General features: G+C 38.6%; 1 protein-coding gene across 2 annotated transcripts in view; it reads right to left on the minus strand.

Moving 5' to 3' along the window:
• myo1ea (myosin IEa) overlaps positions 1-21,496 on the minus strand; it is a 52,999-nt gene extending 31,503 nt beyond the window's left edge. Inside the window, exons 1-4 of one of the 2 annotated variants that reach the window (XM_053318546.1) lie at positions 21,280-21,496; positions 3,953-4,096; positions 2,806-2,895; positions 1,710-1,804 (exon numbers count right to left, since the gene is read on the minus strand). In XM_053318546.1, the coding sequence (XP_053174521.1) occupies positions 1,710-1,804; positions 2,806-2,895; positions 3,953-4,096; positions 21,280-21,282 (332 nt within the window). In that variant the 5' untranslated portion in view covers positions 21,283-21,496. Of the gene's footprint in view, positions 1-1,184; positions 1,288-1,709; positions 1,805-2,805; positions 2,896-3,952; positions 4,097-21,279 lie in introns of those variants that run through there. The other variant, XM_053318554.1, reaches the window with a different exon arrangement.
• Positions 21,497-24,089: the final 2,593 nt, after the last annotated feature.

Consider the following 24,089-nt stretch of genomic DNA (forward strand, 5'->3'; position numbering starts at 1 on the left):
TAAGCCAGTCCATACTGAATAAATCTGCTTTTTTTTTGAAGGATTAGGTATAAGGAACTGCCCAGTTCAGGTGACAAGTTGACTGAAAATTGGGACTTTATTTGTGCAAATGTTGACATTGAGGAATCATGTATTTCTGATCAGTGCTGGGAGCAGATGTTAAGTTGTGAAGTTAGTTCTCGGATGACAAAAGTTGTGGCTGAACCCTTAAAACTGTCAGGGGCTTGATTTCATCACATAGTTGTAATGGGGGAGCCAGACTGATAACACCAACACCACACCTGCTACAATTCACACCTGTAATATCTAATTCCATTTTCTACAGTCACAGGCTGTACTAAGCACATGAGAAATAGATCATGTTTTAAATGCATACAACCTCTCAGTGAAAGGGTATTTAAATAATAGAGGAATAGCAGACATCTCAATTTCCCAGCAAGAATAGTCACAGCTCTCTAAGACTTCATGCTGAATTCCCATTTATGATTAATTCACACATTTTCTTAGTAAATGGGTAAAAGAGCTAACACAGGGCGATGCTGACCACACTGCCTGGCCAGCAGTTCACAGCAGCCTTTGTTTGCTGAGACCTGGTTCATCATAAAACCACTTCCATGCTTTTGTTTTGCTGATTTAGTCGATTACAAAATCCACCTCAGTGCCTTTATGTGGGAAACTGAACCAGCAACTGCTTGCTGTCCAAACAACGGGCTAAAGTGCTGAAGCAGGGGTCATTCATCATGAGGTAAGCACTATAGGAACCACACTGCTCAGGTGACTGGACCATAGGATAAAGCCTCAATCATGACACCACACTTTTCTCTGTGCAGCTTCCTACCTCAAAAACATTCACAGACACAAACAGACTGTAAAACTACCTAAAAAATCCCTAAACGGAGGAAGAGGAATGCTGGGTCAAGCATCATGCAGGTGTTCATCCTGTTTTGTTTTTTTAAATCCTAAAAACAGGACGTTAATGAAAAATAAGCACTATAAGAGTTGCTTTGTTTTCAACTTGAATCCTGAGTCCACATCCAGCTGTTAAATGAGTATTGTTTTCATATTTGGGTCTTAATAGTATTTTTATTTTCCATTTCACTGAACCTGAAATGATATGATGGAAAAACTCCTAAACAGACACGTCAGTTTTGGTCAGTCAGCTGAACCAAATGATGTAGTGGAACCTGTTCAGTCTGTTCTCCTGTGCCCCTCCCATCCATTATCATGACCAGCAGAGGCTCAGCCACAGTTCAGCTTTGTTGCATCTCCTCACAGATCACATTGCACAGATAACTATCTCCAGTTTCTCTCTCTCTCTCTCTCTCTCTCTCTCTCTCTCTCTCTCTCTCTCTCTCTCTCTCTCTCTCTCTCTCTCTCTCTCTCTCTCTCTCTCTCTCTCTCTCTCTCTCTCTCTCTCTCTCTCTCTCTCTCTCTCTCTCTCTCTCTCTCTCTCTCTCTCTCTCTCTCTCTCTCTCTCTCTCTCTCTCCTGGATGTTTGACAATTTGACTGACAAGTGTAAGGTGTGGAAGTCACACAATTAACAAGTTGAACAACAAGTCCCAGAAAGATCATATTAAATGGAGAATTTAATCAAGCTGTCTCTTATTGCTTGCTGTTGTGTACTTTGGTTGTCACATGCCATTAGATCATGATCTGTAAAGACTTTGGAGAATCAACACAGTATGTTATTATAGTTTCAAAGTCTTACCTGATGATGACACACTGGTTTTCACGGTCAATCATCATATTTCTGTACATATTATCGGCCAGAGCGTAGATGTGAGGAGGGTTCTCATACTGAGCCTGAGGGTTAATAGAAGAAGGAGGGAGCCAAATTACAATGACATAATATCAGAAATATCTGACTTAAAGCATTGACATCTAAGATTGTGAAGGCTGTGAATTTTTCAATCTTAAGCCAAGAACACATTAAAGGATAAAACAGGTGATGTTCTATATTTTATTTATCATCAATAACTCCCATGAAAAGACTAAATCCAACAATTAACTGATCAATTAACTATAACTAACTAACACCCAAGTATTGTCTGTGTATCCAAAGGCTGGTATAGTTTAGTTTAGCTTAGCTGTCTCCACTGTTACCCAAAAACTATTAAAAACACACAAATTAGTCACGCTGTTAGTACATCCCCCTCCTGCTGTATATACTAGCACATAAAACTGTATTAATCTGGCTTCTTACAAATACATAATTTGCTCATGTTTGAGTAACGTTTGCCCAAAACTACAGTGCCCAGTTGTTTAAGGAAATTACTAAGTATTAAAGAAATATCAAATTATATATTTGTGACTTGTTTTAAAGATGTATGCCTTAAGAATGAATAAATACGTTTGGGCTGAGGGCAAGGTAGGAAGATAATTACATTTGGTTCATCCTTGAAATTATATTGTAAAAATCACAACGCTGAGTGTTTTCACAGTCAGTTAGGATTTTAAAAGCCTTCAAGTGTGCTCCTGGCTCAAGTAGACAAGCCCACTCTTCAACCAGCCAGCCAGGAGAGGAGGCAGACTTGAATAGGCCGTTCTATAAAGGTACTGCCAAAGCATTCTCAATGGTTGAGTCAAGTTTCTGACAGGCAACATCTGCGCCAGCTCACTGGAAAGTTCGTACTGGATCTAACCTGGTTCATTTTAAAGCCTTTGTTCTTCAGACTGTTACCATCTTAAACAGCATGAGGTTGTTTTTTGTGGTTTTAGCTTTCCAGATGACAGAGGCCATTAAAATGTCTTAATAAGTCATATAGTATGTTGTATCTATTGGGAGAAGACGGGACCATACTTACAGCGCCCTGATACAGCTCAACTTCTTTTTCACCGAAGTACGGCATCTGCTTGAACGGGTTGACAGAGATGAGCACAGGACCAATGTATGTCTGAAGAGGTTTATATATTAAAGATTATAAAGCAAATTCAAACCCCAAAATGAAAACCAAGTGCATATCTTAGAACTGGCAACACAGTTTCAAAACAACTATATTACATTTGTACAAAGAGATTATAACACTGGGTAGGAAATGACTACATTTTCGGTTGCCATGACATCAGAGTGTGCAGCAGTGGAGTATTTAGTGATAAGGCCTGAGCCTAAATAAGTATCCAGTTCTGACAAATGACACAGAATAGACTGGCCATTTAACACTGTGAGGTTTTATGCCCTGAAGCCAAAACGCTGCTCAAGGCAAATAAAGCTGCTATTGTGGGTGGCCTACAGTGACCCACAACCTTGGCAGGGAGACCTCACAGTTACGGCTATTTATTGACCTGAATCAAAGGCCTGACTCAGAGTTGTCGAACCTACAACAGCCAGCATTTACTAAATTTCATAATCCTCAATGCTGCCAGAGTGTGGACGAAGTTTATGTAATGAGCTGCTTTGAGAGCGCTCACCATTACTTTTCAAAGGGGTTATTCATTCATTCTTCAACTCTTTTCACGTCACTAACAACTGGTCAACTGTGTGTGTGTGTGTGTGTGTGTGTGTGTACCACAGCTGCACATTTAACTTAAGCCTCCCATTTGTGTGATGTACTGTATGAAAATGATAGCTCTCACAGCACACCACAATCAAAATTACGGCTGCTCAAAAAACATAGCTACATTGCTCTGATTCAGACTGTAGACTTATGCAATCGGCTCTTCCTCACACCATTACTTTCACATTTTGCACCACAGTGAGACAAAGCTAAAGTGAATCTAACTCCTTTGAGAGAATGAACAGGAGTGAGAGGTCTGGCCGGGTGCACAGAGAGGCCCGATGCCCCCTACACGAAGCAGTGGCTCAGAGGAAGGCGTTACCTTCTGACACTGGCCTACACTCACTGCTACTCGACTCTGTGAATGACCATTCAGCTATTCTGGGAATAGCACGGATGAGACGGAACTCAGCAATTCCTCGCTGAGGTGTGAACTGCGATTATGAGGAAAGGATACAAAGATGTAGTCATCCATGTATCTCTTCTTGAGGTTGTCCACGATGGCGTCCTCATTGATCTTGGTGAGCAACACCATGTCATCCACGCCGCTGTGTTTGACATTGTGGCTCTGCCAGTGGTACCGGTAGTGCCCCCGGCTCCCCTGAAACAAAACAAAAAAGACACACAATGTACAATTGTTAGTTCACTCAGAAAAACACAATGAAATGGCGTGGACTCATCGAGAGTCTGACATGAAGGTCGCACAGACGCACTGCTACATGAATTGAATGAATTGTGGTTTTAGCGCACACTCAGAGGCCGAGGTAATGCGGTTTCATCACACTGCTGAGATAATCAGACAAATGAAAGCCAAGAGGAAAACGCTTATTATCACTCCAACAAAATCTAAATTTGTGCACATTTTCTGATCCCAGCAGCATGACGAGCAATGTTTACTTTAAAATAGTGCGAGGTCAGATTCCCAGAAGTGCTCCGCGTTATTTGTCCAAGTGTTAAAGATGCTCTGACCCAACTTTTCTCCACATCCTAACAATCTGGTTTCTGCCTACGTTCCTGTTTTGTTTGAGCTGAGTGAGTCCCCGGAGAACTGAGGTCATTCATCATGTGCTATGAGTCAGTGTTGTCTGGCTACTGTGGACGAGGGTCACAATATGCTGTGAGGAGTGAGTCTCTTTCTCCTGGATGGAGAACCACTCAGAGCCACTGAGAGCATCCAACACATTAGTCAAAACACATTTTAACTCTTGACTTCCTCCCTCTTTAGCGAGGAGGTGTGGAGAGACAAACAATGAAAGGAAAAAAAACATTCAGTGACACAGTACAGCATCATACTGTGTCTATGTAGAAGAACTGCATTATTCTTTACAAACATTTTATCTCTCACTGTACTCATAACTCATAACTAGATGTTTTATATCAAAATCAAGAACTGTATTCTGACTTTCTATATTTTACTTCTACTTGCTGATTACAGTATCATACAATATTACACTGCACATACAATCATTTACAATACAATCTGAACTTCCACTAACATAATATGAAAATAATGGCAAATTATAAGTTTTATAATTTTATATATCAATAATCACATAAAAAGACAAAAACCAACAGTGCATTAGTCCATCTCTCACTACTTTCCCGCTTTCCCAGTCGCCCATTCATTTCTGCTGGGGTTTTCAGCTTTAAAAACAGGCGCAAACATTGTTTATCTTCAAAGAAACAGCTTAATAACTCACTCACTAACAATATCTAATCTGGTTTTCAATCAAGTTTTAGGAAAACACATAGCATAACTACAGCCCTAGAAGTCGTTAATGATTTTATTGAATCCTTAAACAACAATAATCACTGTGTAGCCCTTTTCATTGGCTTATCAAAGGCTTTTGACAATGTGGATCATGACATTTTGAAGCAAAGACTTATCAGTGACTGTCAGAACAAACTGTCAGTTGGTATGAAAAGTATGTACCTGGCAGATGCAGGCAAAAGGTATCACCTCTGGCTAATATCCAAGGGTGTGCCTCAGGGATTTGACCTGGGACCAATCCTGTCCATTAAATATAGCAATAGTCTTGATATAAATGTTTCCAACACATATTTCGACTTTAATGCTGATGATATTGTGATGTACTACTCTGCGTTTACACCATACCAGGCTCTTTGTCAGCTACAACTTGTTTTTAATACTGTGCAGCATACTTTGCATGATATAAAACTTGTTTTCAAATGCAAAATCAAAGGGAAATTGAAATTGGGTTTTTATTTTAGTAATAGGACAAAAGCAGACTATGGGGATGTTATTTACATGATGTTATTTTATGATTTTGTAATTCATTCTTTATTTTCATTGTAAATCGTAATATGTTTCAAATGTGGGCAACACTGTTAATTGTGCTGTTGTCTGTCTCGGCCAGGACACTATTGTAAAAGAGATTTTTAATCTCAATGAGACTTTCCCTGGTTAAATAAAGATTAGACAAAAAAAGTAAAATAACTTCCTGAGAAAAGCTAGGCACTGTCATTTGTTTTTTAGTTTTTAGGAGGGCAAGGGCATTTTAAGCTTTTATTTACAAGTGATCAGTAGATAGATGACAGGAAATAGGGAGGGAGAGATGGGGAATGATGTACACAAAGGTCCCCAGTTGGAGTCAAACAAGGACATTGCAGTATATGCCCTGCGTTTTAACCCCTCAACCACAACGCCCCTAGGCACTGTAGTTTTAAGCCAACATGATTCAGACAGGAGTAAATGGTACATTTGCTGAAGACTACTTTCACGGCTGATTAACAACTGAGTAAGTGGGAATGAGTCAAAATAAACTACAGAGCCCATTTTCATTGTAATGAAAGAGCATGTCATTCAGTGCAACGATGTGACTCAGTGATGTATCTTTAAATGTTTTTGGGTAACAATATTTTTTAGTAAAATATAAAAGTACTTGTTGTTTTTGGTCATTTCATTTAATTTTCAGACAAATACTTAAAAGCATTAGTCTTATCCTGTAAATTCCCCAGAAACTATCATTCTAAAAACAACACAAAGTGTGAGTAAACACCAACAAAAATAGTGAGTTTCTCTTATAGATAGTAGATGAAACAAAACAAAAAAAGCAAAGGACAAACTTTGGTAATATTGAGGACCACAACAAGTAAAAACCACCATGCAAAATAAACCTGTGGAAAGTCACTGTGCATTTAGTAATTAACTCTGAATTACTAACTGAAGGAGGAGAGCCAGGGAACTCTTAATATCCTCCAGGGTGACTTTATTCTTTACAAGAGCAAAATTAAAACCACTTTACAGACTCAGTTGTAGCATGGGAGATGTCAAGGAATGTTAACAGCTTTTTTTCAGTCTAATTCTGCGGGTATTTACCCCCAGGAGGGAAACAGTAAATTTAGCTTGATTAATTCTCCAGATCACGCCCATTAACATGTTTTACTGCTTTTTAGGTGTGGCAGAGAGAGATGCTTACTTCCTTCCTCCCTTAGCAACGCTGACAGGGTGATGTCACTGTTAGAGACGAATACCTCCTGACATACAATGAGTGAAAGGGGAGCTTAAGAAATTTGTGACGTGAATTGTGTAAAAGAGAAAGCTCACATACATACACACTTACTCCCTTTCTTTGAGTGTTTTTTAGGACACCAAAATGCAAAAAGAGCACATTACCTTGTCAGAACAGTGCGTTTTTCAAAAACAAGGTGAATCTGATTCTTCTACTTTGAGTTAATTTGAGTTTTCTTTGTTCTCTGAGGGGCTCAGAGGGCTTCAGCCAATATATTCTTAATGAAATAAACCTGCATTTACTTTCCTTTATATCACTAATAAACTCAAATGTTCTTTTTATTCAGGCACTTACTGGTTATCCTTTTACTGACAGCTAGTAATACTTTGACAGATGAAGACCTTTCCCCTGAAGACAGACGTTAGGAGAGTGCTGGCCCAACCACTAAGTGGAAACAATTGAAAATGCTATATTTAACTTCTCTCTGCTATGTCTGGAATGAAAGTGTGCAGATTGAAGAAGGTAATAAGCTGCAAATGTAGGAGGTGAGCACCAAAATATTCAGAGGATTGTTTCATATGTTTTGACTTAGGCCTTGTTTAATGAGGCAAGAGGACTAAGAAAATATTCTTACTTACAGCAACAGGCAAAGGGAGAAACTGAACAGGGAAGGAGGGCTGCACACAAACACACAAAGACGCCTGGGAGGTGCCCATAAACAACTGCACTCCTCTCCAGCCAGGGGTGAAGGGTTGTTGTACTCAAGTGATTGTAATGTTGGTGATGAGGTGAGGAGGGCTGCTCTACATCTGATCATTAATACACTTCTTTGTATTGCTGTTAAATTCCAACTGCTACACACATTTTATTCCAGACAGTCTGAAAAGTTAACAGTATGGTCATGATTTGCAATAACACCAGCTGTTTGCCTCATCATAGCAATGTTTTCTTTTATGTATCTGGCTAGAGAAGTTGTTAACTTTCCGTTAAATGTGTAACTATATTCTGGACTTTGACACTGAAATTAAACAATTAAACCTATGAACCAGTACTGCCCAGTAACTCATGCTTACAGTAGGTGCATCCAGAAGCACTTTATTAATCCCTGTTAGAGCAATTGGACACGGCGGTTGCCAATAAAACAGTCAACAACACACATATTGTAGTGTACAGAATCTAACACCTAATGTGAGTCATACATAAGCTCAGTAGACATGGTTTAAAACTCTGTACAGTAAATTACTTTGACTAATGACTTATAATCAAGTAACTGATTAATTTAACTTAATTATTGGACTGTAGACTGACTGTAATCTCTTTAACTCAGATTGAAGAAAATCTGAGTTACTGTATGTTATGGTGGAGGCATCAGAGTGTACACACACACACACACACACACACACACACACACACACACACACACACACACACACACAGACACAGACACAGACACAGACACACACACACACACACACACACACACACACACACACACAGGCACAGGGGAAAATGACACAGCTGGAGTCTAGAGTGGCCATAACAACACCATTGCCATGGAACCAAAGACTTCCTTCAGAGCGCAGCTTAGCAACACAGGTGCAGTAAAGAACTGAGCATCTGGTCACTGATACATTGTGTATGTATTACAACCAGTTTGGACTGACATGATATTTTGACAGGTATTGTAGCAACAGGTATTAAAGGACCAGTGTGTAAGATTTACTCGCATCTAGCAGTAATGTTGCAGATTGCAACCAACTGAATACCCCTCCACCTCCCCTTCCAACTGCGTAAGAGAACCAACAGTGGCCATACAACACAAAAGGCCCTCTGTAGAGCCAGTGTTTGATTTGTCCAATCTGGGCTACTGTAGAAACATGGTGGTGCAACATGGCAGGCTCCGTGTAAGAGGACCTGTTCCTAGATATGAAGGTACAGAAAACGCAATTCTCATTTTCACACACTAATTAAAATATACCTTCTTTTTAACTTTATTGATTTTGGTAATTACCCTGAATTTCACTGAGAGCAAAGCTCTTTTTTTCAGAATTGCCCTGTCAAATTCACACAGTGACATATTCATACATGGAAGCTGCCCAGTACAACCACAGGCTGATCTGCCAGCCACTGAGCACCTCCACTAGAGCAGCTGGGGTTAAGGGCCCTGCTCAAGGGTACCTCAGTTGTGGTAATTAGGGAGGGGCAAGTGCTGCTTCTTTACTTTCTCCACCCAGATTTATGCTGCTGGTCCTAGGGATTGACACAACGACCCTCCGGTCACAAGCTAGCATTTCTAACCTTAAGATCACCACTGCCCTTATCAATATTTTACTACATTTCTGCAGAGTCTGTTCCACTAAATTCTACACACTGTACCTTTAATGGAAGTAGTAAGAATCAATGAAATTTTTGTCTTGATTAGTTTTCCCTTAGAGAATTAAACATAATCATCCAAACCCAAACTACGGCACCAGACCTTTTCCCAGAAGTTAATACAAAGGAATTTCAACACTAGTCCTGATCCATAAGCCCAGGCTTTCCCTTCATGCAAATACCATTACCATATATGGAGAGTGCTGAGCAGAGCTGGCTCAGTGTACAGGAAATGGCTGGGTTTGATTCAGTATCATAAGCGGCACTTTTCCCCTCATTTCTCCCTTCTGTGCCATTCTCCTTTTCCACTCCACGAATTGACATACAGTCTACCATGTGTTAGCCCTCTGTGGCAATCTTGGATTAAAGCTATGAGAACAAATTCCTCCTGTCTAAAATAAGAAGCAACTGAGTTTGTTAATCACTCCATACAGAAAGTATTGAGAAATCACCCAACTTGCAATCGATACAACAAAGCAACTGAGGAAAAACATGCAGAACTGACTGCACATGGCAAAGGTAAACTGAATACTGTTGCCCACAGACCGGTTTTTGACCACTCAAAATTCCTAGCTGCCATCTTCAGATTAGGAAAGACCTTTTTTAATGAAGCAAAGTACAAACTAAGCTAAATCTAGCTTAAGAACACAACTCTTTTAATACCACAAGGCAGACTTATAGGTCATGTACTGACTACTGCTACAAGGAAAATGCTCCAAGTATGTCGGTGGATATGATGTTGGACTGGAGCTGACTGCAGTAGGAGAGAAACAGTACCTCCACCCCATGTCTGATAAGCCCTCATGTAGAAGATTAGCAGTACCACCATGTAACAGCTTACTTGATCTGATTTTCAAAGCCAATCTTGCCTTAAAAATGTTATGTTCCCAAAATGTTATTATTTGATTAATCCTGAAGATAATTTTCAGATTTATAGCTTTGAGAAGATACACATAAATCTGCCACAGCTGTGTTGACTGGAAAAAACCTCTCCTCTCCACATATTTACCACTCAGACTTTATAAACAGGATATATTTTTCTCATATACACTTGTGCCTGTAAAACACTAACTGCTGTCATTTGTTTTTGCAAAGATAGTTAATGTTCTGGTTAGAGGTGGGTATTGATGCAGGGCTCTGAGTAACTGGCCAGCAACAGTGATTCAGATGCAATGACCATTTCCAAATAATAATATACAGCATTAGTTAATAGCTGTGTGATGAAAAGGCCTAGGACAAAGACTTAAGTAATCTAATTTGGTAAGTGTGTCACAAATTAAAAGATCATTCTGGTCATAGTGCAGAGGGCCAACAAGTTTCCAGAGACTCTTATGAAGTAACCTAAAGCCTAAAGGTTTACCTAAAGCATTTTTATCATACAAGGCACAATCTATATGTATAGTCCACATTGAAATAATAGTCACCTTACCATCACAATCAAAAACCCCAGACAGGAAGTTTACACTCTCTCTAATCTGCCCCATATACAGTACCAGTAATTTACTGAGAGGCTTGTTATGAAACTAATTTGAATAAGAAGCATATTGAGAGCAACTCTAAATGCTGTTGAAGAGGAAACATGAGGCAGTAAAGTAGAGAAAATGATGCTGCATGGTGCATAAACCTGAGCTGATTGATTAGTAGTAAGTTCATTTTTAACGATAAACTCAGCACAATTTTTGGTGAAGAAGCAATGAGTTCTGAGGTACTCTAAAGCTATTTCTACTATCAAAAAGATCAAAAGCAGATGCAAAACTGATGCATGTTGGAGACCACAGTGTGACGTGACTTGCAACAAATGCACATGATATTGTAGCAGAGACACTATTGTAATGCTGATGCAGCAAGCAGGACAATAGTCCAGGCTTAAAGACCCATGCCAGTGGTTTAGCAGGTTTTCGTCCATTAAATACAAATCATGTATTCTCTATGCTACTGCCAAACATTATTTTCCAAAGCATGCCATGAGTTTTCATATTGATTTCCTACCTTCCAGCTAGCTGTTGTCAGTGGTTCATTTTAGAACCATATGAAAAATCAATACATAGAGACTAGAAACTTGCTTGTTAACAACCCATCAAAGCGAATATGAAAACAGCCTTATTTTGTCTGACAAAGTTACATAATTGTCACGTAGCAAGGAGGCTGTGAGTAGGGAGTGTTGTGAAAACTGATCCTCACTGGTGCATTTGAGCGTTTCTGGGAAACATTATCCTCCAACCTGAGAGCTAGATACAAACAACACCTTTAAAGATGTAAGACACAATGTAAGTTATTTGTTGTGTCCTTGTGTTTAGTTTTCTAACAACCCTCAAACTTAGAAATCCTATGAACACAATTTGTTATGAGGTTGCCTATGTGATTGTCTAATCTCTGAACTTCTTTGAATGCACCAACAAGGACAAAACAGTTGCTGATTGCAACTGCATTATCTTACAAGCACATGGTAACTATTGTAGCACAAAATACAGGCACCTAAATGTCTGCTGTGATAGATTACATATCTCAAGAGAGTCTACACATTGAAAAACTGTTCTCTGGTTCAGAAAATGGGTTGCTGTAAAGTACTGTGGGGGCTATAATTGCTACTAAGACTGTCCACTCCTGAGCTGTGCCAAAAGAAGCCAGGGAATAGCTCCAGTACATGATCGTGCCAGCAATGTGTGGGTTGATTTTGACTAATTTTCCCCCCTACTCCTTGTTGGAATTCAAAACATATCTGGTTTGATCGAAACTAAACAGGGCTCAAGTGGCGGTGTTACTCTCTAAACAGTATTTCCACCTGGTCTCTGTTGCCTGCGTTTGCACTTTGTCCAAGTTAACTCAATGTGTTTAATCGCGCCAGATGCAGATAAAACTGCTGACTGAGATACTTAGCCTCTCCAAGGCAGGGGAAGAAGACAAACAATGATGAGTAGAAACTCAGTGGTGTCAGAGGAGCAATGACCTACAGTGTGACAATCTGATAGAGTGTAAACCTCTGAGGGATGGAATGCTCATAAGATCACACTGAGCCCTGTAAACACACAAATGCTTCTTCCTCTTAAGTGATATTGCAAACTCCAGATGAAGCTGGAACTTGATTAAAGAGCAAATCAACACTGAATTACACGGAGCAGAAAACTGTCAAAGAGGCTGAAACTCTTTCATTGCTGGGACAAAATGAATATAGTGAAAGTTGTAATTTAATGAGTATAGATTTTCATTTTCGCCTTACCACTCCACATTTGGCATGGTTTTTACAGTGTTAAAGGTAGACACAACAATAAACATCCCAGTGTATCTTAACTTTAAGTAATACCTGCCCACACATTAAAGCTTCCTAACTAAAACTGTAGAAGTAAATTCACATTTTGTGGTATAATGGCAACCAACAAGCAGTCCCATTTGGCTGAAAACTATATGGAAGAGGAAAGAGAGAAGGACAGCAAGAGTTGCTTCACCTGCCAGCTGTGGAGAAATGTCTGTAAAGTCTGTTCTGATCACATGGAGAAATATACCTGTATAGCCTGTAGTCGAACATATTAAACTTTTATGACACAGTGTCTCCCCTGAAACATTACTGACAGTGTCAGTCAATTGTTCTGTGTGGCCCAGTGTTGAAAACTTCAACAGGAATTTTTAACAACACTGAAAAGGACAGCCATACATATTGGAGTGGCTTAATAATTCATATTTCTTTTTATCTGGAGATTGTAGATTCACTCACATCTCTCAAAGCCTGATGTGACATCACTGATAGGGGTACAGCCAACAGCTGAATCAACCAACTTTCTTTATTTCAGAGCTCATTTGACCTGAACGGTAAAAGTCATCTATTTTAACATTTTGATCATTCTTAACAAGTTTAATAATAACAATAGTAATAGTTTAATTTCAACATTCTAACTATTCTAGTGTTTCTTGAATGTGATGCATAGAAACTGACCCATTAATGACACTGCTTGAATTATGCTCTTTTGTGTGACTTCTTTCATCCAAACAAGGTTTTAATTCTGCTTAATACCTGTTAGCATTACTATGATATAACTATACATTTGAAAAAAACAAAAACAATATACAGTATGTGAAATCTAAAAATTGGTGTCATTCCTAGTCTAAAGCCGATACTCCAGGGAAAGAGCAATGGTTTTTAGATTGTCTGTGATATCTATTCAGTCAAAAAATTGAAAAGTTGACCAACCTGCTGCAAATTAAAGGAAATATTTGACAAGAACTGTGAAAAGAGAATCATTTATATTAAACCTAATGCCGAACAAGCAGCGTAACTGTTGGGATATGGAATAACTGGAAAAGAGAACATATACATGTCTGAGTGCCCTGATTTGCATTTAGTGTTCCATTGCTTAGTGTTATATTGTATGTGTGTTCATGCTGTTGCCTCCAGAGCTAAAAAACAAATAAAAAGTAAAAAAATGGATTGCATTCCTTTTTCAAACCTAAACACAGCTACAATACCATTCACCTTTGCACAAGTCTCTTCCAATGACACAGAGCAGCAAAGCTGACACTGCACTGATCCAAGCCAAGAGTCACCAGACTCAAGGGAGTCAAAGACTGACTGCTCTGACCTGGATAGGGTTTTCTATTCAGGCAATAATACTTATTATACTAAGACTAATACACTAAATTTAAATGAGGAAAGAGCAGAAAGGGAACTCAGACTTCATCTTTTCACAACTCAGTGATACTGGTCATTTGTTTGTACTTACAACTGGGACTAGCATAAACAATGCAAACTAACAGGCCTTGTTCTCTGTTTCCTTGTTCAGATTTCTCAGGCTGTTATAGATCTGAGCTGTTTGTGGCCACATTCGAGGAAAGAATGAAAAGTAATATATTATTTTGTTGGGAATTGGTAACATGAGCACTGACTAGTTGGGACTTATAATGCTGTGCCTACAGGGTAGGGTGAGCACTGCCCCACCCCTCTCAGAGAAAGAGGACACAATGATGTGTAAACAAATACTGGAGGACTTCTACACAAAGTTTCAGCTTCACAGAGGCAGAGCATGTCTCTATCTTAGTACAGTAATGGAAATTGTTGATGTTAAACATCTCAAACTGAATCTGTGTGTTAAATGGATGACAACAGCTAATAAAACATAATATCAAAGATGAAGTGGTTTTGGGTGGCACTTGAACAGAAGTGAAATGCTAGACAAGAGCTGCGTTTTTTTAAAGAAGCCTTAGTAGTGGTTGAATGTAAACAAACCATCTGCAGTGGAAACTCATTCATTCGAGCCTTGTGCCACAACAAGGCCTCACTCTTAAATTTCAATCAATGAAATACTAACCGGCATCTATCCCAAAAGCAACTGAATACATGCAAATACATGTTAAGACACAAACTGTAGGCTTTTCCAATTTAAGACTGAAGAGGGAGGAGACGTTTGAGTCATGTACAACGACAGTAATTTGGTTTGGTAAAATGCCACCAAATTCTGTAAGGCTCACTCACGCCTTTCCTGCCTCTCATGAATTATTTCACTGCATCCATCACCTCATAGAAGAAGATTCATGGACATAAATTTGAGTAATGGCAAATAGAATGAGCAAAAAAAGACATACTCACTGGCATTAAGATAAGAAATCTTTAAAGTGTGTTGTTAGAAATTCTGTCATAATCCAAGCTTGTTTTTGACTGCATAAAGTCTACAGCATTTCATAATGCACTATTGGCACAGAAAGGTCCTCGTATCAGCACTACGAAGCTACAGTAGCTGCTCATTTTAACAAACAGCTTCCACAAGAGAAGAAAATTCCAAAGGTCAAGGCCTTCAAAAGAGCTTCCAGTTGAGTTGTATTATGGAACAGAAATCTTGTTTCTGTTTATTTTTTGTTTGGAAAAAAAAAAAAAAATGAAACAGACGTCCAAGCTCAGTCAACCAGAGTTATACAGTTATGACAGGTATATCTCAAAAAGACAGCATATTATAGGAATTCTTTCGCAGTGAGCCAAAATTGTTTGGTTCTCGAGTACAGTGCTGCTCCAGACTGAAACACTAACATGGGTCAAAAGGTGGCTCACATTACTGTGAGAAAGGTCACGCAGGGTCAGACAAGGTCAGCCCTAAGTTTTGGCCTCAGTAAACAACACTCCACACAGTTTTTAGTTAGTCCAAGAACTTAAAGAGCCTTTATGAAGAGATCAGACAGGGCGGTGATGTAGCAGCATGACAATATTGTTGTTAATCCTCCTAAACTAAACTGCATGTAGCGAGTGCATGTTCAACTGCATCTTTCTTGGATGATGGGGTGTAGTGGACGCAGATAATGAATGGCAGTATAATAATGACTTTATCAACTCCACCAAAGTGAACACTGTAATATAATATAATAGCTAAAGGAATGACTCAGCTGTTTAATTCATGCACTGACAGCAACAATAATCCCTGCTTCTTAGGATGACGTGCTGAACAAAGCACCAGCCTGGACTGGTTGATGATACATACTGTAATTCCCCTAATTGAAGAGCAGTGTAATAAGTGTTAAATAAAAAACACAAGTCTGGTGCTTACAGATGTGTTCACTCTGTTATCATCTAAAAAAAAGAAGGACAAGGATAAGTGTTACTTTGATAGAGGACAGCCATGAAATTAGAGATGCTGATCTAAAACAAGAGGTGTGTTAGAAGCTTGCCTCTGGCTTTTCTGGTTCTTTTACTTCTACCAGTTACAAGTTACTTTTCTACCAGTTACAAGATTTCTCAGAGCAAAAATGAAAAAGCTGGATTTTAACCAGAACAGATCAAGCTATGAGGCTAAACAAGCACTGCAAATGGCCAGCCCACAGTTAAATGAAGTTCATAAGTCATTTAAATATAATTAACCCTCACATAAATCATGATTCAAACATATTCTGCGGGAGTAAATCCAGTTACAGTCAATAAGAAACATCATTTGAAACTTATGCTGATTACACCAAGATGGATTTGTGAAGGCCAGTTTGCACTTCAGTCACACATCAGTAAATTTAACTGGTAAGCCAAAAAGGTCAAGGACAAAAAATATTTAATTTAATTCAATTTTATAGAGACACTGGTTTCTACAAGTAGGCTACACACTTGTATCAGTAGTGTCAGCAGTCGAAAAGAGGCAGCCAAACCCAATGCTGATAATATTTAAGTCAATATTTGTTCTGGAACGTTAGTGAAATGATATTAACTGAGACAATGTCCACATGGAAACTACAAGTGGTTACATGGTAACAGAGGCGACTACCAATACCAATAAGTTTGCTGCTGAGTACTGCATGGCAAAGGGGAGCCAGATAACTGATACTGACATGATGTGATCTCTGTCATTCAACCACAGGACAACTAAACTTGTACTACATATTTTTTCAACGTGGTGGCCATGTATAGTACACTGGAAAGCCTAAACTGTCCAACATCTCAGAGAATATCTGTTTTGATACTCCAGTCACTGCGTGGTCTCACACAGAGACATGCATTGACTCAGCCCTGCCATGGGATGTATGCCAAAACAAGACAACTATTTCAAACTAGCTAATTTTGGCTGTGTTTCCAGTCAGTTAGTTGATGTCTTTTTTAGAGATATACAACAGCTGACAAGACTTAAAAAAGCTTTGACTCAGTTCTGGTTCCCCATTGATCGCTGTCTACAGTTCTGTGAGTTTTTCCCACATGATCTGGGACAAAATTATAAAAGTAGAACTTGATATTTTGGGGATATTCATTTGAAGACCTTACGACTTCCTTTTTTTTAACTGATTCTGGAGAAATCTGAAAAATCAAAAACCAAGAGTGTCATCCCACCTTGTTTTATGTCCCTTGTGTTTAATTTAGTGGAGCTGTCTTCAAAAATGAGTGCAAGCTCTACAAAATCACTAACTGATCTTCATAATATTACAGCACTGTAATTCACTTTGCGTGCTAAGAGGAAGTGGGATTAAAAATGTATACCTTATAGGGTCGGGGCAATCTTCTACAAATGACAGGATGTAGACAAATGAGATTTCCACTGGACAGGGTGAGAGGCCAGGGACTGACTCAGAGGCCAAAAAAACTGTCTGACATCATGTGACGATGGAAGGCTATCAGAGCAAATAACCTGGGGCACAGCTCCAAAGGTCTGACCTTGTTCCCTGTCCACGATGAGGGAAGTCATACATGCAAATAGGCAGTTATGACAACACACCGCTTGGTTCTTGATTTAAGGAAAAGGGAAATAAACTAAACATGCAGTAAATTACATTACATTGAGAGGTATTGATGGAATTATGGTGACACGGATAGCACCGTTTACTATTATGTTCATTTAGCTTACTTTATCACCTTATTATCTGTTTAACAATAGGTGGTCTGTTCAGGTTTTAAGTTGTAAAGATGGGCTTCATAACAACTTAGATGTAGACCTCTGGGATTATTACCCTTATTGAAATATAAGACAATGATGTTCAACAATGACACCAAGATGCCACACATAATTCATCACCTCTTATCATACATTCCCATCCACTGGAATGCAGACTTCACTTGTAGTATTTTTGGCATGTTTATCTGCTTGTTGATGAGTAATTACAAACCCAGACCAGCTACATCACATTTCAGCTGATGTGTGAATAAATTTACAACCAATAATACTTCCTTAAAATGTTCCAGCAGCGTAATTATTGGCCAAACAGGAACAAGTCCAGTTTATCACATGGCCCTCTATTGTGGGGGAGTTCTGCTGATCAACTGAAGTAGCTACATCCTTTCTCACCGTTATTCACTGTGACATTACGGTGGCGGAGAGAAAAGCAGTACCACAGTAGAGTTAAGGATACTTTAAGGCTGCCCTGGTCACCAGTCATTTTGAAAACAAGCCTGAAGCAGAGCCAAAGTGCCACATGTGTGGTCATTGCTCTAGGGACACAGTAAATAAACAGAGAAAACTGCTGGGTGCTCCTCTTCTCGTCACTTCCAGGGACCAGACTATCATCTTATATCAGAGTTACAAGAATACCAGAGGCCTTGACGTCACCACAAGTTGACTCACTGATAAAACATGAATATAAGGTCAGACTCTTTTTTGAGTAACAACACCCAATCAAGGAAGTAATTCTAAGCCATCATGATTAGGAAAAGAGGAGATACGCAGGAAAATACTCAGATTGTTGTTTTCCAGCTGTTCAACTGTAAAATGTCCAAACATCCATAGCAGAAAAAAAAAAATCACTGAACTATACCAGAAGATCCAGAAAACAGTATGTTAATCTGTAGCTATTCTGCTAATCAACTTCTTGAGTTTTAGTTTTAGTCAAACATTTGCTGGTTGCAGCTTCTCAAATGTGAGGGTTTGATACTTTTACGTGCCACACATGATAGCAAAGTGATTTTTTGGGGCATTTTGGCCTGTTACTCAGACAAAACAAGACATTTGTTGCAGTCATCTTAAGCTCTAAGAAATTAGAATGAGCTTTATCCTTTAGTTTTATAGACATAATGATGAAGAAAGTCATATTTAAATTAATCAATAATGAAAATAATCATTAGCTGCAGCTGTTAAGAACAAAAATACAACAGGTGGTATTACTGTCAGTATGGTGTTTATCTCCCAAAAGAACCTGAGTGATACATGTAACACTACAGTATAAGACTAGAAAGGATATTTGTTGATGCATGAACATTTTTAATAACTGGGTGTGCTCATGTGCTTCAGAATCTAAAGCAGAACAATCACAACTGCTTGCAATACATTAAAAGATTAAAGAATAAAACCAATTGTACTGTTACATTTCCATTGGCTTTATTCTTTTCATTGCAAACAGTTGTGATTGTCCTGCTTTAGATTGTGAAGCACATGAGCACACCCAGTTAAAAAAAATGAACCAAATTTACCTCAACTGCAGACTGATGCAAAGTGAAAAGCCCACAAACTCAATGGTGGTTGACAACTTGAATTTACAATGTGTATTTTATACATTTCTCTCATCCAGGATGATTTACAACAAGTGCAGCAGCAGAATAAGTCAACACTCCACGCCATCACAAACAGTAAAGCAGTGAAACATAGTTGCAGCTCTGTAACAAAGACGTATGGAACTGATCAAGAGGCGTGTGTGAGTGTACTGAACCACAGCGACAAGACTAACGAGTTCCCCAGGTCCACAGAATGGGTGTTCATCCTGTTTTGAGAGAGAGGACTTGAATTCCTGAGCAAATCTCTACAGCAGTGATGGGTTTTGAAAATGGAGCACCAGCTTTGAGATGAAGGGAGAGGGGGGTTACTCAGTATGCACCTCCCTGTAGGAGAAACTAATGCAAACCATCTGCTGTCATACCGACTTACTATTCAGCATCTGGCAGAGAAGGAACCAGTGAGCGATGCTGCTGTCTGGTATTCCAGACAGTTAAAATGACAATCAGACTATTTTTCTCTTTATTTTAATAACAGAGCCGTCTGTTGGGCACAAAAAGACTGAACATGAAGTGATACTCACTTTTCCCAGATACTCTCCTTGACCTCATCTAAAAAACTGTAAAATGTAAAGACAAACCTCTTGTGACCAAATAAGTTGTTCATGATTTTTAAGATTTTTAAGTTAAAAAGAGAGATGTTTACTTTTATCCCTGAACACTTATACTATTTATATATCTTTCATAGCAGGAAAGTTTTTTCTGCTGTCGTTATGTTACAACACAAAAAGAAAACATGTGGCTGCTGTTCATTTGTGCTTAGGTCAAAGTAGCCATGTAATACACAAGAATACTGCACTTGAAATAATGAAATTCAAAATCTGAAGGGAATGTGTAAATGTGTGAACTCCACAAAGGCAGATTACAGCAGAATTGTTGCAGGATTATATTAAAGTTTTTCTTTGTAGTTTTGGCTACAAGCTCGAGTGCAAAGGCCCCATTATGCCGACTGTACATTTTGCAACCTCTGTCCTTTGTTTTTTCTTGTGGGCAACACAAACTACTGGTTCAATACAACAGTTTGGATGACAGAATGCAAACAGGTTTCAGTCCTAACTGATTAGATAACGTCTGTCACAATGTCACTGGGCATGAAACTTACTTTAAAAAGTCAGGGGATCATTTCAGATGCTCATAACTTTAATGATGTTCCCATATTCTGTTAACTGCTAATTGCTTCCTTTTAAACAAGAAAACTGCATCACTGCTACGTTATGTTCAACATTGCATTAGATAATCTGGCCACAGAAGAAAGTGGTATGAAGGCATGAAGAATTGTTGCCAAAACACAATGATGAGGCCACAGAGCCTCCTCCATAACTTCGCTCTAGGCGTGTCAGCTGCAGGGATGGCATTCAGTAACCAGGAAAAACCTGTCTCCACGTAATACACAGACAAACACACACATATGCACACAACAACAAGAAGCACACACACACTACACCTGACACATGCTCCTTGTCTCCTCTGCCAAGACTAACCGGTTTTTAAGTGAGAGCTGTCCCTGTCACTTAAACACTAATGTTTTTCAATGACATTACATTTCTGTGGCAGCCAGAATATGACAGGTATCTCAAATAATTACTAAAGTACTATCAAACATCAGAAAAATATTTTGTTTTTTAAAAATATTCATATGTTCCATACATAACAAGCCAAAACCAAATCAATCTATAAGTATAGCCATTAATTATAATTTGGAATTCAGTAAATGAATTCAGTGAAAAGACGATATTGCATGTGTAGTTATTAAATATGTGACTCATTACTTTTGAATTGAATATTGATTATACTAGTTTGTTTATTCAAACACAAACACAAACACACACACACACACACACACACACACACACACACACACACACACATATATATATCTATAGCTATAGATATATTGAAAAAATATTGGACCATAAAGGCACCAACAGTCGCTCTGTGTTAAATATTTGGATTGTATTGGTATTTAAAAAAGTAAGTAGTCATAATATCTCAGGCTGTTTAAATATTACTCACCATCTTCAACACAACAGTCTTCTCTCTCTCTTATTCCACGCGATCCAATATTTGTGCGAACCTGAGTGAAGTTAAAAGTGAGTCAAAAAGTCTACTTGATCAAGGTAAAAGCAGAGAACAAAATCCAAGTTTACGGATGATATTCCCGACAGGCTCCAGAAAGCGTGGATGCGACTCCTCAGCGGTGTTCTCCGTCCATTGTGTAGACAGTCCCGAGTCCTACACTGACAGCATAAGCAGTGTTCAAGCAGTAGGCTGGATGGTAATTTACAGGGAGAGCAGTACCCTCAAATCGACTCTAAAACATAACACAGGAAACGGAGCCAGAAGGTCCAATCAAAGGGCGCTGAACGCGGAATATGATTAAATATTCATTAGTGACTGGGAGTGAAACAACTGAGCATGCGCAGCATTTTGGGGCTTCCTGACAACAGACTTTCCTGTGCTACAAGTATACAAAAACATTTGAGCATCACTCTTATCTCTTATCAGAAATGTGAAGCTTTTTTTTTTTTTTTTTTTTTTTTTTTTTTTAAACCTATCTGTACATGTAGGAGTATACTACATAACACAATCTTACTCTGCCCCCTTTCTCTTGTTTGTGCATTGTACTCTGTAACAACTAGTACACTATACACGAGGATATACATTATACACTATAGCAACATTCATCAGAATTTATCATACATTTCTCTTTATGTGCTTTAAACTGACATCATCAATGCCATCAACAGGTGAGCAACTGCCCTGGGGCCCCACACCCTTAGGGACCCCTAAAGGTTCAGCTTTAGTATAGAGTGTATACATTTTGGAGAAGTAATTCGTAATAGTAATAGGCTGCGTTTAGGAATGTGCACCATTTAATTACATCAGCAACTGAAACTGTATTATTACCACAGTCTGCTGTGAGACCCTGTCTCTGTCAAAAAGTAGTTTTAATCCCTACATTATTTAAGTATGCTCACATTCTATCCTTATATAAATCTATTTCATTTATTCTATAGTGACAATGAACATAAGCAATTTATAGAAAGATAGATGTGCATGTGCTGGTGCTGGGTGTCAGTAGTGGGTCACAACTCATTTTTGCCCAGAGCCCTCGGGTGGGTTAATCTTGCCATGAGTCATTTTCTTTTTTTACATGCTGAATGTAGAGTAATCAGCAAGCATGTCATACACAGGCTAGGACTTTTTGTGACTCAGTGTATGAGTGTCATTATCACTAGTTTATATCCAGTTTATGCTCTGTGTTCTGGTCAGTGTTTATCTTCTGCCATTTTTCTTGAGACGGTCTTTGATCTAAAATAGCCAATGAGTAATGATTATAAATAATGAGAACAATTTTTTAAAGTTCCCGAGTAACATTTCAATTCTGTGACTTAGCCCCACCCCCTCAAATGAATGAAAATGCTAACCAGAAGCCTTCTAGGAAACCTCTTTTGAAGTGGATGGGTGGCACTGGTTTCCAATTCTTACAATCAAGTCTCCAGCATGGCTGAGGCTTGCCTTGAAATAATGTTGGGTGGTGAGGCACTCTCTGGGTGTAACCTGTCCAACAGGCTGCCGTCTGCAGACATGTAATATGTGTGTGTGTGTGTGTGTGTGTGTGTGTGTGTGTGTGTGTGTGTGTGTGTGTGTGTGTGTGTGTGTGTGTGTGTGTGTGTGCGTGTGTGTCTGTACTTACATTTAAGGCTTCTTTTTTTTTTTTTTTTTTAAATCAAATGTAATTCTTAAGATGAATATTAGAAACTACCGCAAATTAATCACCCCACACAACATACTGAAAGTAGTTCTACTTAAACTTCGTCCTCTGAACCTGAAGAAAAAAAGTGTTTCGTTCTGTATTCACAGAAAGGCTGTTTAAATATACAGAGTAACAAAAAAATATTGTATGAGTTACAGAGCTCTAGTGACGCCTTTGGTACAGTGTTTTGTCACCACCCAGTGGGCATTGCAAGACAAGGCAGACATAATGAAAGAGCCTCAACATTGTTGATTTTGGATCACAGCAGGTCATTTCCCAGGAGCATTATAGAAAGACTGTGATTGTTCACCTTATGAAAATAAAAATAAAAATAAGTCTTTTATATTAGGCAAAGTATCCCGAATACTCTTCATGTATCTCAGTTTATCATTAACATGTTGGGGCACTTGGCATTGGGATTTTACTTTATGCAGCAAATTGCAAATAGAAGCTCTGTTCTAGTACTTTATGAAATCAATAAAAAAGGAACTCAGTCAAGGTATCTGACAATCAAGTCCAGGAATAATGATACCTGAAGTTCAGTGTCCTGTAGCATACATGAATATGTTTGAGAATTGAGCTCATGAGTTGCAAGTTGGAAGCTAAGTTTAACTTAATGGATTTCAATATATGAGAATTAGCTATGACTGATTTTCCAATTCATAGTAAATGGCCATAACTGTTCATTTGTGTTTTCAGAATAATGATTGTAATTCAACGGCTGTGTTAAACGGATTGAGAAAACTGATTACATTGTTCATCCACACCAATAAATCTATACAATTTCAACATTTAAATTGGTAACACTTGGGTCCCCTGTTATGAAGTATTGTAGATAAGCTCCAAGAATAAATAAACCGCACAATCTAGTGCATATTATCAAGGTTAATAAAATATAATTCTGTTGAAGTTTAACATAAAAACATGACGCACTTTTGGATCATAAGGTAATCTTTTTGGCCTGCATGAATCGGTTAATTGTAGAAAAATCCCAGATCAGGTCTTAGTGTCTATTTTCTAATGTATGTATGTTTTGTTTTGAGATTTCACCAAGATACAATAGAGA

Source organism: Scomber japonicus, chromosome 1 (assembly GCF_027409825.1).
Source record: "Scomber japonicus isolate fScoJap1 chromosome 1, fScoJap1.pri, whole genome shotgun sequence".
NCBI classification, from domain to species: domain Eukaryota; kingdom Metazoa; phylum Chordata; class Actinopteri; order Scombriformes; family Scombridae; genus Scomber; species Scomber japonicus.